The sequence below is a fragment of the Leiobunum rupestre genome, chromosome 9 (assembly GCF_980474605.1).
Source record: "Leiobunum rupestre chromosome 9, qqLeiRupe1.1.hap1, whole genome shotgun sequence".
In the NCBI taxonomy this organism is placed as follows: Eukaryota; Metazoa; Arthropoda; class Arachnida; order Opiliones; family Sclerosomatidae; genus Leiobunum; species Leiobunum rupestre.
In genome coordinates, this window is record NC_143392.1 from 33,655,258 (window position 1) to 33,671,248 (window position 15,991).

General features: G+C 35.4%; 3 protein-coding genes across 3 annotated transcripts in view; 2 read left to right on the plus strand and 1 right to left on the minus strand.

Annotated features, from left to right (window-relative positions):
• Positions 1–6,441, plus strand: part of LOC149927197 (sodium-dependent neutral amino acid transporter B(0)AT3) — a 98,944-nt gene extending 92,503 nt beyond the window's left edge. Inside the window, exons 9-12 of the mRNA XM_090158814.1 lie at positions 39–198; positions 1,740–1,902; positions 3,677–3,925; positions 4,085–6,441. Coding sequence (XP_090014940.1) covers positions 39–198; positions 1,740–1,902; positions 3,677–3,925; positions 4,085–4,093 — 581 coding nt within the window. The 3' untranslated portion in view covers positions 4,094–6,441. The remainder of the gene's footprint in view (positions 1–38; positions 199–1,739; positions 1,903–3,676; positions 3,926–4,084) is intronic.
• A 2,320-nt stretch (positions 6,442–8,761) lies between these two features.
• LOC149927198 (transmembrane protein 208) lies at positions 8,762–9,964 on the minus strand. Its single transcript, XM_090158902.1, has 6 exons — positions 9,789–9,964; positions 9,612–9,710; positions 9,482–9,541; positions 9,263–9,399; positions 9,114–9,198; positions 8,762–9,035 (listed from the first exon to the last, which is right to left on the minus strand). Exons 1-6 carry the CDS (start codon positions 9,792–9,794, stop codon positions 8,910–8,912), a joined length of 513 nt encoding a protein of 170 aa, XP_090015028.1. The 5' UTR covers positions 9,795–9,964; the 3' UTR covers positions 8,762–8,909.
• Positions 9,965–10,019: 55 nt separating this feature from the next.
• Clp (Cleavage and polyadenylation specificity factor subunit 4) lies at positions 10,020–11,642 on the plus strand. Its single transcript, XM_090158901.1, has one exon. It carries the CDS (start codon positions 10,163–10,165, stop codon positions 11,021–11,023), a length of 861 nt encoding a protein of 286 aa, XP_090015027.1. The 5' UTR covers positions 10,020–10,162; the 3' UTR covers positions 11,024–11,642.
• Positions 11,643–15,991: the final 4,349 nt, after the last annotated feature.

Genomic DNA, 15,991 nt, shown 5'->3' on the forward strand with positions numbered 1-15,991 from the left:
ACTTGTTGGTTGATTGGTATTTATTTTGTATCGCGCAGGTGCCATATGTTTGGTGTGCTTCTTTCTATCGTTGACGTTCGCCCACGGAGCCGGCAATTACATCTTCACGCTGTTCGACAATTTCGCTGGCAATTTTCCTTTGCTCATTGTAGCCTTATTCGAATGCATAGCAATATCGTACGTGTACGGACTTAAAAGGTGAGAGCGCGACATTTCCGCGGGCCTATATTAACTTTTGTCACGCCAGTATATATGATAAATTCTATTGGCACCGACTGACGCGATTGAAGTTTTTCATTCCCCCTTTCGAACCAGGGGAAATTCGACCATGATGTCTACGTTTCGTATAAATAAATATATTTTTGTTACTAAAAAATGTTTCATTTAAATAACTATGGTTTCTATTGTTTAATACTTTTAGGTTATATTGGAATTTTCTATAATTGAAAATATTTAGTTGCAGAATGTTTGTAAATACAGTCACTTCTTTATGTATCTTATAGCGTTTTCCATTTGACTGCTCTCGAGCACTCTAGATCACTCTTCTCAACATTTTATGTCCCATTAGCGTGCTCGGATCTGCTCCAATCAAGTTTCGCGTGTTCCATTTCGCACTCTCGGGTGCTCCGAGATCGCCCTAAACTGATCTGCCGATTTCGACAGATCAACGGATCGAGATCGAGATCGGAGCAAATTTTCGCGTGTTCCTTTTAGATTTTTTGGCAAAAGGGCAGACCAAGACGCGAAAATTTCAATTACTAGCAGACGAAAAACAACAAAGCGCGGGAATATGTTCATGAAATGTTCCATTTGCGGTTTTACTCTAGTCGATTGGGGCGAGATCTATGACGTCAGAGACAGATTCAGAGCGAATCTTGAGCAATCAAATGGAAACCGCTAATACATACCAATTTTTTTGTAACTGACGTAACTACCAGAAATTTATTCACTTTTCAGCCTTTTGAACTGGAATAATCCCTTGATATATTCAGAAATTAATGACTCTAGAGTCTTTAATTACTCTTTCGGGAGCCCTGTGGAATATCTCATATGCCGGATTTGGCCACAGTCAATGCATTTTAGAAATAAGATAACTTGCAAGTCATTATGTAATTACATTGAAACATGAGATCTTAAAAATTTTGGAGGGAAATGTTTTTCTTTCCTTGGTCACGTGACTAATTGCGATTTTCCCCCTATCATGTTGCATATTCAACATTACCCAATGAAAATGATAAAATGCTAATTTTCTTGCTGAACCTTTTTTTAACAGTGACACTCTAGTGCAGCTCAGACTTGGACTTAAATCGTAATGAGTAGTATATTATCGTCCTTCGTATTTGATTACATTTAGACACTTGGGGTGTCTAATATATTACCTTTGATCATATTCCATGGAATTTACCATATATGCTACTTAAAAGGGAAAGGTATCCTATACATAGCAAATATTGAAGTGCGTACAAGTTTGATTAAATATTTAATAGTGCCTCAATAGAGAGGTTAAGCCAGCACCAGAAAGGTCCCCAAAACGTGTAGTAGGGAACTTGTAGAAGGTGCAGGCTGTACACCCAAAGGTACGTCTACAATCCAACAAGTTCCCCCTACACGTTTTCGGGCGGTCTATTATCAATGATATGAACTCGTAGCAATACGCAATGGTGGTGAGTTGCCCTGTTCCAAAAGGGTTGCATTTCTATATTGGTCTGCTAATAAGTTGGAATCATGTTTTATTTTAGGTTCAGCGACGACATCGAACTGATGACGGGGAAGAGGCCTAGCAACTACTGGTTGTTCTGCTGGCGATACGCCGCCCCGATTACCATGATGAGCATTTTGATCGCTAGTTTCGTTAAAATCGCCGCTGGCGGTATGGGCTACGAGGCTTGGGACAAGGATTTGGTAAGATACCTTCTCAACAGGCACTTCCATAAAACCGATTAAGTGATTCGCTAGGAAGTACTAATACAGGGTGTTCAAAAGAGTATGCAAAAATTTTAAGGAGTTGTAGGGGGTGAGTTGAGAAGTATGCCTGTTTTTTTTCCCATTTTCGTACGATGAGTTAAAAGAGCGCCAGAGAGCTTCAAAGTGTGGCCTACTATCCGCTGGAAGTAGGTGGCAACAAGCGCAAAACCAAGCAGCAGGGACTTAAGTTTACTTTTTTACGCTGGTTACCTCGATTTGTTTACAAAGTCCTTTTTTACCTATCACACGAACCCAAACCTTAATGTTCGCGTTTCCCTGCTGCTTGGTTTTGCGCTTGTTGCAGCCTACTTCCAGTTGCTAGTAGGCCACACTTTGAAGCTCTCTGGTGCTCTTTTAACTCATCGTAGGACAATGGGACGAAAAACGGCCTACTTCTCAAATCACCCCCTACAACTCCTTATAATATTTGCCCAACCTTTTAAAACACCCTGTATAAAGAACTTGGACGTGCAAAATACTCTTTGGATAGTCCTTGCCGCTTACATTTAATGCAGTGCAGAAATAAGAGCGATAATAAATGCAAAAAATGTCTTGAGCTTAAAGGACATTTTTGCGTCTATAAAGTGAATATCAAATCTAGTTGCCTTAAGGATGGGTTTCAGTTGGCTTCTTTGGATAGTTAGGCAATCATGGTAAATAACCAACCGAAAATATTTTGTTTTGTTTTACCATAAATGTTTTAATCTCAACCATTAATGTTGAACTACACAATATAGTTTGACACCAGGGGCTAGTACATTATTATGACGTTGGTTCAAAAATCATTTTGATGGGCAACGTTTGTAAACTTAGTTAGTTTCATTGCCAAGTCTTAGCTCCTAATCTATTTCGTAAATTTAGATATCCATCTTTTGGAGTTAATTAAAAAAAGTAAAAATATATGAACAGTAAATACTTTAACATCAGTCGTTGAAACGTTTTTGTATCGAGCTAACGACCAACGGCTGTCTCCTGATTGGCTCAAGTGATTACGTTAAACGCAAAAAGACACACCCCATTCTAACCCGAGATGGTAGAAAGGGTAATGATAGAGCTCGATATTCATGACTGAAATAAATACCGACCAAGAGGTGGATTTTAAGAGATATATAGTGTTTTATTAGATGGTTTCTTTTCTCTTGTTCCGGGATTTCGGAGTAGGGTAAGAAGAGTTCTGTGGTGGCGAATAGTTTGAGTCGGAGTAAAAACGTTTTTCCAAAATGGCTGCCTGGGGCCTTTTTAGCAGATAAATTCTGGCTAGCAGACGACCAAATCCGATTTACTCCTTTACACCTCCTTTTCAGAAGGAGTAAAAAGAGTAGCCCTAATACTCCGGAACAAGCTAATAGTTTACGGGCGGAGTAATTATCATCCCCGGAACAGGGGAATAAAACTTTTTAGGGTAAAAAGAGTACACTTTTATTCCGAGAACAGGCGAAATGAAAGCGCCTATTGAAGTGTATATTACCCAGCAACAATTGGTTATAAACCTACAATCTTGACACGTTGCGGCCAGTAGCGTAGCCAGGATTGGGTTTCGGGGAGGGCACACAATGAAAAAAAGTAAAACAAAATATAAAAAAATTGTACATACAACCATACGTTTCGGGGGGGGGGCATGTGCCCCCTGTGCCCCCCTGGCTACGCCACTGGTTGCGGCCCTTCTGCCCTATACTTGACCCTTGAATTTGATCCTACAAATCTGTTGCAGGCCACGCCTACTACGAAACAATGGCCATCGTGGTGCAATATCGTAATCGCGGTGCTGATTCTGATGGCCGTTCTGTGGATTCCCGTGGTCGCTATTTTGCGTCTCTGCGGCATTCGCGTCCTACCCGAAGAGGAGCCATCCTGGTTTCCGGCCGACGAGCTGCGAGAGTACCAAGGAGTGGCAACCCACAAGATAACCGATCTGGAGAAGTGCCTGTTCTGCATGCGAGAGGACGAGCCAATGGACGATGTATGAAACTATCCAATCTATCCTCTTTACACTATATACTAAGAACACCACTCACCACCAACTCTCCCGTAACCCTGACAACTTTAATAAGTTCTAACTTTAAGTAGTCGTAGTTACAGTAGTTCTTATAGAAAACAAAAAAATACTTTTTGAATATAGAATCAATGAAAAAATTGGCGAAGTGCAGCGTATTGGAATAAAAATAAAAACGAACTGCGTTTTTCAAATCCACGATTTTAAAATTCCGAAGCGCCAAAAAATATCGAAGGAAGTTGCGAAGACATTTTTCCAGAGTGCTAAACTGTAAAACCAAATATGATTATGAAACCAAGACCGCGCTATGAAACTTATTAACTCTCTCGTATAATAAAAATATACGGAAGAAAAAACCCTATTTTGTATAAAAATCGATCATTTTCTAGAGCTTTACCGTTTCTTAATTTTTTTCTTTGTTACCTTGATAAAATTTAATCTCGTAACTCATATTAATTTCCAGAATTTGTACAATATTGTTTTTCTATATTTTGTAAAAACGTAAACGGAAAAAATAATTGATTTTTACTCTTTAAATATTTCAACAGTCATAATGAGGAGAATTTGACTATTAACCCCGTCATGACGGAGCACCTTAAATAGAACAAGTCAAAAATAAATAAAAATTTGGGAACTTTTTCGAAGGTCGTAAACGAAAAATAAGAGTATTTGGTCCCCCCTTTTGAATATTATAAAAAAAATTATATATAATTAAGTAAACAAATACGAATATACTGTCTAGCTTAAGTATATCATTTAAATTATCGCAATTTTTCGGTAATTCGCGGTTGATTGGAGGACGAAAATTGACGGCTAAATGCTCGACATAAAGATTAAGCCTCACCAACGGCGAATTCCGAAATTATATTGTTACATTTTAATCCACCCGTTTAAAACCGTCTTCAAATTGTTCGTTTCACCAGATATAAAAACGAAAAATATTTGTGTGCCTAGATATATATTAAAAAAATATATATAAAAGTGCTATAGAATCTTAAGAATTCAGGTATAGGCTAAACTTCAAGCCATAGATTATGTGCTAGTAATCCAGTGTTTTCGGTATGTTAGGATAATGTTAGAATCACGAAACAACGTTAGCGGAACTGAATATAATTAAAGTTAATATTACAACAGCTCAATGTGAAACGTTTTACGGTGTTTTAATTTTTACTTGAGAAGAATGATATGATTTTAGTTTCATGTTGAGCCGCTGCAATGGCACAATTTAGATTATAAGAAAAGCTAATTTTAAAAACGCTTTTTGGTTAAATTAGTTTTTATCTGTATCCCTATTACGACTTCAATGATATAAATTAAAAATATATTAATGAAGAAAACTGTGATAATATTCCGTTGTTAGAACGATTGACAAAAATATTGACAAGCAACAAAAAAAATAATTATCTAAGAAAGGTGTTTTTTAATGATTTGTTGGGCCAAAAAAGCGCCAAAATAATGTGAATAACAACGCTTTCAATTTTGTTGTTATAAATTCGTGAATGTTAAGATATAACGTATTATCGTTGAGCGTACTGTATTATTGGTTATATTATAAAAAGAAAATTTTAAAAAAAGTTTCCAAATTTGCACCGTTGAAAATGAAAACAATAAAGAACTCGATGTGATCCTATAGGGTAGCGAAAACAAATACAAGATCTGTGTAAGTTTAGTTAGATTTGGGAATTTTTAAAACTTGTTAGAATTTGATTTAATTCGAACTTTCGAAGAGATTGGTAAACATTTGGGGTAAAACATTTGTGTAAGTATCGATGTCCAAAAAATTTCGATTTCAAAATATTCTTCCAAAAACTGTGTACAATACTTTTATCTACGAAACCACAATGCATTTTAATTTCACAGTCCTTAGTCCCAGAACGACCCGGCCGAAAAGGTTTACTAGTACCAGGGAGCTTCTATAAGCTATAGAAGCTCCCTGCTAGTACTTTCAAATGAACCAATATTATAACTAGCGTAATAAACAAAGGTTAATTGATAGGTCAAAGGCGAGTAGTACTACACTGACTGTACCTAGTACGTTCTTTCTACTGAAACATCACCTAACCTCGTTTTAAATCGGCACGTCCAACCAATATTTGCACTCTAGATTAAACTATAGATATACACACGGAATTTGAATATTTATTGTTAAAGCTTTTTTTAAACGTATCACCGGTACTAAAAAAATACCGAAAGTTGTAAATTAAGTGTATATTTTAATGTGTTATTATTTTTTATTAAGGATACTACCCGTTAGGCCTATATAACTATTACATTGACCGGCCAGAAATATTTGCCAAATTGTCAAAAATGAAGAAAACACAGATGAGTTGGTTTAAACAGATATCACTTGTAAATAAATACAAATGGTTGTAAATGTGTATGTATAAAAATATTAAAAAAAGAACTCCTGTATTTCTAAATGTGGTAGATTTAACACTGCCCGTCATTCTTTTGAATGTTTTATAGACTAAAAAAAAATTGATGTTAGCAGCTAATTAAAAAAAAAGAATGAAAAATCAAATTGATAGCGAGCACCTATATTTTGTTGGAAAATGTCTATGTACAGCTGTAAATTGTAATCTTAAATACATGTACTATAGAATAAACTATAAAATAGTTATTTTTTCGTTTTAAATCAATTATAACCAGTGACCGTGGAACTGGGGACATTGTACATGAAATCGACAGGGTTCCACCAATTTATATGAAATTTCTCAAAATAAGCTCCCAATAAAATTATGGCCAAATTTGGATTTTTATCATACCCAAAAAAATCTTTGAATAAAACGAAATATATTAGGTAAATTATCCCCACAATTTTCCACTTGATTTAACACAATTTCAAAAATTGTTATAATAATTTCCTAAATTGAACTGCTACTATTTTAAAAACAATTATCTAGGAATTTTTATTATGCGGATTTAGGCATGGTTTTTATGAGAAAAAATTAATTTACCATTTACCCTACCAAATGCATCTGATACACCCTAACTTGGGTTAATTGGGTAGGCCCCAAAACAGTGTTAGTCCAGGTCCGCAAAGTTAACGCGTTTACCCAATAGGCCTACCCATTTGCTTTTACCTGTTCTTAAAGAATTTTTGCTACTGCACAATAATTCTCTTAGACCTACTGCTAATTCTTTTTTATTCAAGTCCGCATATACTTCTACCAACACAGGATACGAGTCACAGTTGAAGTAACCAAAGGAATTCTTACAAAATACATATAGAAACTTTACTGGTTGATCTAGTTGAATCCCAAGGGAAGGCGATTGCTTAGTTCATTTTGCCCTGTACTTCAAGAGATCAGAAGGCATTTATATAAAAGTTACCACTTTATTTCTGAATTATAATATAATAGTTGTGACGGAAACTTATTAAGAGCTGTAGTAGCGTCTATATGATAGATCAGTGTTCCAAAATTACCAGCTTTTGGGATATTTTGCATACCACCAAATATTGTATAATATTACGCCAAAACTATTCGCTGGCTTTGGGACGAAAAGAGTACACCTTTTACCCCAAACTACCAACTTCTTCCATACTATAACAGCCAAACTGTATTTTGAAGTTGCTCGCTATTTCCTATAAAATTACTCCAAAACTAGCGAATAGTTTTCGCCTAGTATGTGAAATCAAGAAAATCTTTCAAAAAATAAATATATCAACTGTAGAAGATTAATCTACAAGTCAGTTCTAAATCTTAAAGGTTTTATCTCCATAAATGAAATTTAGATTTCAATTTTAAATACTCTAAATAATTCATGGAAATATATTATTTACCACTTTTCCCATTTTATATCATAACGTTATTTACCACCTGTTAAATATCACTTTGAAACCCTGAGCTAGATGCTAGGGCCAGTGGGGCAACGTTTGAGTGAAGATTTCGCTGATTAAAATATTTAAAAAAAGGAGACACCCATCCAAGAATGGTTAAATGGAAAGGTAATTAATTGTCTCTATTAAGTTTACAATTATTCCAGCATTAAAATTTTCCAAACCCCTTATTTCCGCCAAAACTTAGACAGCTTTAAGTGGATAACCAAGAAGCACATAAAAATTATTTAAGGATGAATTAAACCAACGACTGTCAGCTGTTATTGCACAAATGAACAGAGTTGGCCGTACGTTTGTACCCTCCCCTCATAATTAGTAGGGTCTCCATTTATCACCATTTGATGAAGCAAATGAAATAAATTTGACAGTAAAAACTAAATATTGATAAATTTGCTGCAGTTTAAGTGTTCTCCCTGTATCTTTAAATAGCGGAACGAAAAGAGACTTAAAACGGTTTTAAAATTCACAATTTATTTATTTAAAAAATCCAACGTTTCGGAGGAACTGTTCCTCCGAAACGTTGGATTTTTTAAATAAATAAATTGTGAATTTTAAAACCGTTTTAAGTCTCTTTTCTAATAAACAATCAGAGACTTTTGATATAAGTCTCTTTTCATTTAGTTTTTCACAATGTGCTTCTCTTCACTTCTATTTAAATAGCGGAATTAAGCCCGCGCTTGAAAGCGGGTATGGATAAAGTGCAGTAGTGTGAGATCCTGTTAGTTATTCATGGTGGAATGGAGTAATGGCACTGTGACGTCATACATGCTTTTTTAAATAAATAAAAAATTAACTCCATATTAGAGGCAATGGAACAAACTACTAATAAATGAAAAGCTTCATTTGTGAGCAGAATAAAGAGTTTGGGTGCTTTAAATTTTTTGTACGAATCAAATCTCTCTATTATTTATATTTCATAAATACAAATCAGAATGATCAAGATTTTGAATTCAAAAAGAAAATTTCTAGGCAACCGCCAAAAGCTACGATGCATTACCGCCATCTAGCAACGTGAAAGTGAACTACATTCGGCAATTTTTAGAAACCATAACAGCTTATACCCTTTTAATTTAATATGTACACTGTACAACGAGAGTGAAAGAAATACAATCAATGCCGCTTCGCCATTTTTCTTTCCATTTTCTTTTGTTTTTTTTCATCAACCTCTGGCGCAGGTTGGAAAAACCATGGAGATAAAATATTTTTCCATAACATGAAAAATGCTCTTGCCGGTGCCTATTAGTTGTAAAAAAAGGGATTTATTTCTAATACAATTGAGCAGCTCAGGTTAATAAAAGAATAAAAAATACTGACCACAAACCAGAGTAGCCAAAAGTAGTTACTGATAAGAGATAAAAGTTGAACAGCAGCAGTGAGAATTACCAAATCTTTTAAATGCCTAAATAAAATATTATTACAAATTATATCACATTTTAAGATAAACCCATAAGAATCTCATTTACTCTGATATTCCCGCTTCCATATTCAAGTCTATTCCCCCATCTAACAACGCTCCACTTTCGCTAAACGTTGCTTTAGCCATATATGACATAAATTGCAAAACACCGCCATATATGGCTATGGTTAATGCTACCATACACTACAGGTATTAAAAAAATCACTTCAAAGTGTAAAGAATATTAATAATGCATATGCAAACACTCTCCAAACTCTTTTTTTACCCAATAAAAAAACGTAAACGAATCCATGAAAAACACCACCATAACAAGCAGATATATAACCTGTTCGTTAATTCTATCGTTAAAAATTTACACTCAAGAAATATCCTTAATTAGAAAATAACCTTATTACCTCTGTTCCAATGCCCATTATACCATAAAATTTAATAGTTTCCTTATTTTCTTCATAAATTTGTTTTTGCCCTTTAGTAGCCTGCTTTCCTTTAGTGACCTAAAATTTGAAGTGAAGTTAAGCCTTGCCTTAGCCACAATAATGTTTGATATATATATAGAATGTGGTAAAACTTACAGCCATTATTGGAGTACCTTGTTAATATACTTGTCCCACAATATAATATTTTCTATATAAATTACAGTTTTTTAAGATGTCCTTTAAAAATGTTTAATAATTTATAAGCACACGCGGCACTGGCAGCAGGGTACTGAATCGTATAGTTTAGCAGACGACAACGCGAAATAAATTTAAAGTAGGAGTCGTCATCAAGCGGAGAAAAAAAGAACTGATATTTTGAAGCCAAAAATTTCCAATATGGCGACGAATGTGTTGGCGGTTATTCTAGTTATTGTTGTAGTATTTTCAAAATGATAAGTAATTTAATTTGTATAGATACTTAATTTTTAAGGTAAACTTAGAGTTTGAATAAATATCATTCGATTATTACAATGGAGGATCTTCTTTCGAGCGTTGGAATCATGAAGTTTGATATAGAAATAGCGTTAGAACAACAGCTAGGCGCGTTACCCTTGCCCTTTCCCGGCATGGACAAATCTGGGGCAGCGGTTTGTGGTTATTTTATGAAAGGAGCTTGCAGTAAAGGGGCAGCGTGCCCTTTTCGACACGTAAAAGGGGATCGGACCGTTGTTTGTAAACATTGGCTTAGGGGTTTATGTAAAAAAGGAGATCAATGTGAATTTCTTCACGAGTACGATATGACAAAAATGCCAGAATGTTATTTTTACTCCCGATTTCACGCTTGCAGTAATAAAGAATGCCCTTTCTTACACATTGATCCCGAAGCAAAAATTAGAGATTGCCCTTGGTATGATAGGGGTTTTTGTCGGCATGGCCCAAACTGCCGTCACCGTCACACTAGAAGAGTACTTTGTATCAATTATCTTTGCGGGTTTTGCGCAGACGGGCCAAACTGCAAGTTTATGCATCCCAAATTTGATCTCCCAGTATTGGACCCAATGATGCTCACGAAGAAATCTAATATTGTATGCCATTACTGTGGAGAATCTGGCCATAAAGCTGTAGCTTGCCTCAAGATGCCGCCCGAACTCCGCGAAGAACAACAAATTAACAGGATGCATAATTTACAAAGCATACAAGCGCAAGTTAATGTAGTACAGAACCACGATAATATTGGCCAGAAACAATTCAGGCCGCTTGATCAAGTAACGTGCTTTAAATGCGGAGAAAAAGGACACTACGCTAACAAGTGTCCAAAGGGACATTTGGCATTCTTATCATCCGCATTACAATCAAATCCACCGCCACACGCCCAAACAGCAAGCATGTAGCCAAGCCTGTTAAATTGAGTCACGGTAAAGTGACTCAATTTACGAGAAGATATAAATATTTAAAATGGTTCTTCAGTAGGTTCAAACCACCTTAAATATTTGACCGGTGTGTTACCCGGAGTACATTAATATCATTAAAAAAAACCACATCATTCAACATTTGAAAAATCATCAAGTTCAAGTCAAATTCTCATCAAGGAAATTACCAATTCAGAAATAAAAAGTTTTAATTAATATATTTTTTTGGTTAATTTTTGTATAATTTCATATTTAAAGAAATGTAACAAAAATTTCCAAAAAAAAAAAAACATTTGTACTGGGTTAAATATATTTCATTTTCAGACATTTAAAACTTTGTATTAGAGAAAAAAAGAAAAATTTTGAAATGATATTGTAAAAAGTTATGTAATTTTTGAATTTGTAATAACTGGAGAGAAAAAAAAAGTTAATTTCCCTTCCCAAATTTTTGTGTCAATTGTTTGAATTTGTTGTTTCTGAAATTTCATTAATAAACCAATAAAAGAGTGTCTGCAGAAAGACACGAAGACAGAAGGGGAGAAGGCCAATCAGGTAAAGTTTTCCAACAAAATCGTTTTGTTCAATAAAGCTTCCTACACTTTCCAAATTACAATTATGGCTTATTATTTCCTATGGAATTAGAACACTGAACCACAAGTTTAGTAGAAGCATGTTCATTGGATGAGGTACACTAAAGTGATTCTTAAATCCCACCAAATTAACCGAAATAATACAAGAATTAGCTTATTCTTTTTCGATAATGAATGCTTTCTATATGTACCGAGACACGATACGCCATGCTTCCGTTACTTCCGTAGAGTTGTAACGGGTAATTCACTACCAACCTCTTTTATTAGCCCGAAACTACACCTAATATATAACGTCGGCGGGAGCAGCCGTCGTTGCGTCATTAAAGAGGGGGAAAGGAATGATGAGTGTTACCAAAGGCAGCTCTCTTCCCTACCATTTTTTTGGCGTTTCCATCTAAGAAACAAGTAGTCGCGATAGAGAATTGACTCTACATGAAGAAAAATATGATCACTACTGAATAAAAATTAGGAGAGGATATATTTATGGCCCAAAATTTGTTTTGGAAATTTTTATAGCAAAAATGTTAATATTTCAATAATATAATAAAAATAATAATACCCAAGGCACCACCTTAGGCCACCGCCCAAGTCATCTAGCGACTTATAATGCCTTTAAACGGGTGGACGGGTTACAATGCGTAGGAGGGTGGTGGTATAAAACATGCATATAAACATTTAAAAGTAAGAGTTATAGAGAAAAATTACAGGGCTGTTAAAATTTAATACAGTCAAAACTAAAGATTACTGAAAGGAATTAATGGAAAATAATCCAACGTCATAAATTTTGTTTAGTGATAAACTTTCTAAATATAATGCGTAACTAGTAAATAGTAAGTAATATACTATAGAGACAGATACTTCATGGTTTAAAATAAACTTTTATTAAAAAGAATATCGGGGAAGCTTTTCGAGCCCACTCGCTCCTTTTCCTCAATATTCTTTTTAATAAAAGTTTATTTTAAACCATGAAGTATCTGTCTCTATAGTATATTACTTACTATTTACTAGTTTAAATTAACCATGGTTAAATTTTGCGTTTATGATAATATAAAATAAAATATCTTAAGTTAATAAATTGGTAATTTATATATAAAATAGAAATTTATTTATTTAAGTCTTTTTTTCAGGGTAGTCTCGTCTGTTGACTCAGAAACGAAAATCGCTATTTTTCGTCTATTTTTAAGGGCATACGAGGGCGGAGTTACTAAAAATAAAATACAAAACAAATCGGCAAAAGGCAATAAATAGTCCGGCGCTTTATATTGGATTAAGTACTGACATTTAAAAACGATTATAATATAAATAGATTATTGGAAAATTTTACATTTATCGACTTATGAGCATTTACTGTAGAAGAGCCGAGTTTTACAGGGTCCTTACCAAAAAATAATTGTAGCCCAAAAGTGGGCTGGGAGTAGTGGCTTTGCCAAGGTTTCAACCATGCAGTGCCGGATTAAGACCATTGGGGGCCTCTAGGCACTAGGCTATCGGGGGCCTCTTTAATACAAGTAGAGGAAAATGGGAAATGGTTTTTTTCCATGGGCGCCCGCAGAGGTGTGCAAACGGGGAAATTGCTCCACCCCCCTTTCTTTAGCCATACCTCTTTACTCCCCCCCCCCGAATTGGGCCTTGCCCTGTTGTTTTTTCTGTTGAACTTTTTGGGGAGTGCAGTGACGAAGAAGAGTGATCCAGTTACTTGAAATGTGTGTTACATCAATTTCGAAAAACTTATATCCCTATTCCTACTAAGCTTTAGCTATAGCTCGTTCATTTATCGGATCGTTGTGTGTGTAAATGTCGGGCGAGTTCGCTATATGACTTGAAATTATTTCTGCCGGCGTCCATGCTCTCAGTAGCGTGGGGGGTGGACTTGCCCCTTGGTCCACCCATCTGGCTATGCCACTGCATGCTCCTCTCTATTTGAACTCTGTTTGAACCCAAAAACCAACCTAACTTTTCGCCCTACCACTCTAAGACCAAGCACTTAATTACATACGTTCCTGAATTCCATATGTGACAATTCACAACGTAACTTAAACCAAAAAATAAATAAAAATGCCATAGCACCCACTTAAAGGAAGTAATAACTGGACCATGATTATCCAAATTATAGTTCGACTATTCAAATTTGTTTAATGCTGGGAAAATGTTGTCAATTCAAATACTAACGATGTTTATATGAAAGACTATGTTGGGGCCAAACAAAATGAACAGAGGTGGGGCAACCCCCTCTCTGCTGAGCGGCCTGACACGGAGTCACAGAGTGGACAAGAGATTGGTTATGCAAGGTTACAAGGTAGTCGTTTTGGTACGGTTCTACCTCTATAGATCACCGTAAAACGAAATAGAGGCTACGCGGCAGTAGCGGACTGGGTCTAAAAATGTGGACTGCCAGGGGTCAAAGGGGGCCCATCCAAAACCAGAGGCGTAGACAGGGGGGAGACACCCTCCGAAAAAGGAACATTCCCCCCTGAAATATTGTTTTATGTTAATAATTTTTTCGCTTTAATTATTTTTACTCAATTGTGTGCGAACTACGCTACTGCCGAAAACTAGAATGATAAATGCTGAAATATTTTTAATTAAATCAAGGAATACCACTGGGCATGCCTCAGGCTGGAATCAAACCAGCGACCTGTGGGTTGCGGTCCCAACGCTTCTTCCATTTGGACTACCTAAGCCCACAATAAAGGTGTTCCCTTGTTTCGCGTAAAATATATCCCGATTTTGTATTAAGCCATAGCATTTTATAAATCACCTAGTAGTAACAGTTCCTTTTAATTGGAATACTCTTTGAAACGGCAACTCATAGGTCGCTGGTTCGTCGCCATTTATAGCGATATAATGTTTTTAATAATTACAGATAACATATTAAAGGCAATATACAGTCGATACTAAATGTAAACATAATTATACAGATTGTTATTATTAGTTTATATTTTAGACAAATGCTAGCTTTTTAAATAGGTATACGGTGCCGAAATTTTACTTATTAACCGGTTGTTTAAAAGCATGTTTCATGTTCCACTATATTTTCAGTAATCGTTGGAATACACTAGATGACTGTGCGAATCTGTCCATAATTGCTTTTACATCCAATTCATCTAACAATTACAAATACTCGGGCTTAGCCAAACTTTTAAAAATGTGTTAAAAATGGTTTAAATTGTTTTGAAACTGAATCCACGCTGAACCGCCAGCGCTTCGGCACCCCGACGATGTCATTGGAACTTTTTTTTTAAATAAAATATTAAGTTTTAGTTTTATTCAGTAAAAATAGAATTTAATATTGAAAGTTTTGGAACTTCTATTATACTTTGAAGCTACTATAATGTTGACATATTGTTGAAGGTTTAAGGTGTCCCACTGACCAAATTTATCATGGGGCCCACCTGCCATCGGGCAGGCCCAGTCTATGGCCAGTCCGTCACTGCTACGCGGTACTTTATCTCGACTTACTCGAATTCGTTTTTTAGTGTTTTTCGGAAGAGTATTTCATATTTCATTTATATTATAAATATTAAAAAAAGAATCAATATAGTTTCAAAGTTATTGATTGTTTTCATTTTGAAAAAACATGCCGTAAAACTGTTATTAAATTTAAATAAGCTTAATGTTTTTTTTCAAATAATTTATTCTTTGAACTAGCGTATTGACGTGGGATCTTTCGGGGCCCCCTGACCCTCGGGGGCCCCTAGGCAAGTGCCTAGTGTGCCTAATTCTTAATCCGGCACTGCAAGCATGGATTAAATAACCTTATTTAATACATTTTTCAAGTTTGGGTGCTCATTCCCCAGGACCATGCCAGGACATCCTGATTTACAAAAACGTTATAATTTCTTTAAGCTTAGAAGGGGAGTTTCCAGGAATACGTCAATTAAAATCATATAACGAAACTGTTTTAAAACTTTAATATTTGGTTTTCTAATTTTTAAACCTACAGTCAGTGGAATTTAACAATCGGTATTTATAGAATACAATTATTTTAAATTCTATATATCTCTTCACTATTATTGGAATGTCCGATTTTCTGGAAGTGTTTTTCGGAAATTTTTGGAGGGTCTTTACAAAGATTTTAGGTGGCTCAAACACCCTGGCGAAAGTCGTCATTCCTAGCTCCCTCTATAACAAACCAGTCCCTGAAATTAGGTCAAGTGTCCTATGATATTTTCTTTAGTGGCGTTATTAGGTAAACATGGTTTTTCCAAAATCGCAATGTTCTTATAGCAGTTTTATAAGTGTCGGCAGCTGCGGCTGGCGCCGGCAAAGGAATGACTTGGGGGCGCAAACGGAAAAGCAAGAGGCACCATTTATTTCGCGCGATCAGTTCAGCCGCTCTTATTTACGCCATTAGGTACCA

Coding starts and splice junctions, on each gene's coding strand:
- LOC149927198 (XM_090158902.1), bottom strand. Junction 9,542..9,611: donor TAATGGGCATTGGAACAGAG/GTAATAAGGTTA, acceptor ATTAACGAACAG/GTTATATATCTGCTTGTTAT. Junction 9,400..9,481: donor CGTTTACGTTTTTTTATTGG/GTAAAAAAAGAG, acceptor TAATACCTGTAG/TGTATGGTAGCATTAACCAT.
- Clp (XM_090158901.1), top strand. CDS start 10,163: ATGGAGGATCTTCTTTCGAGCGTTGGAATCATGAAGTTTGATATAGAA.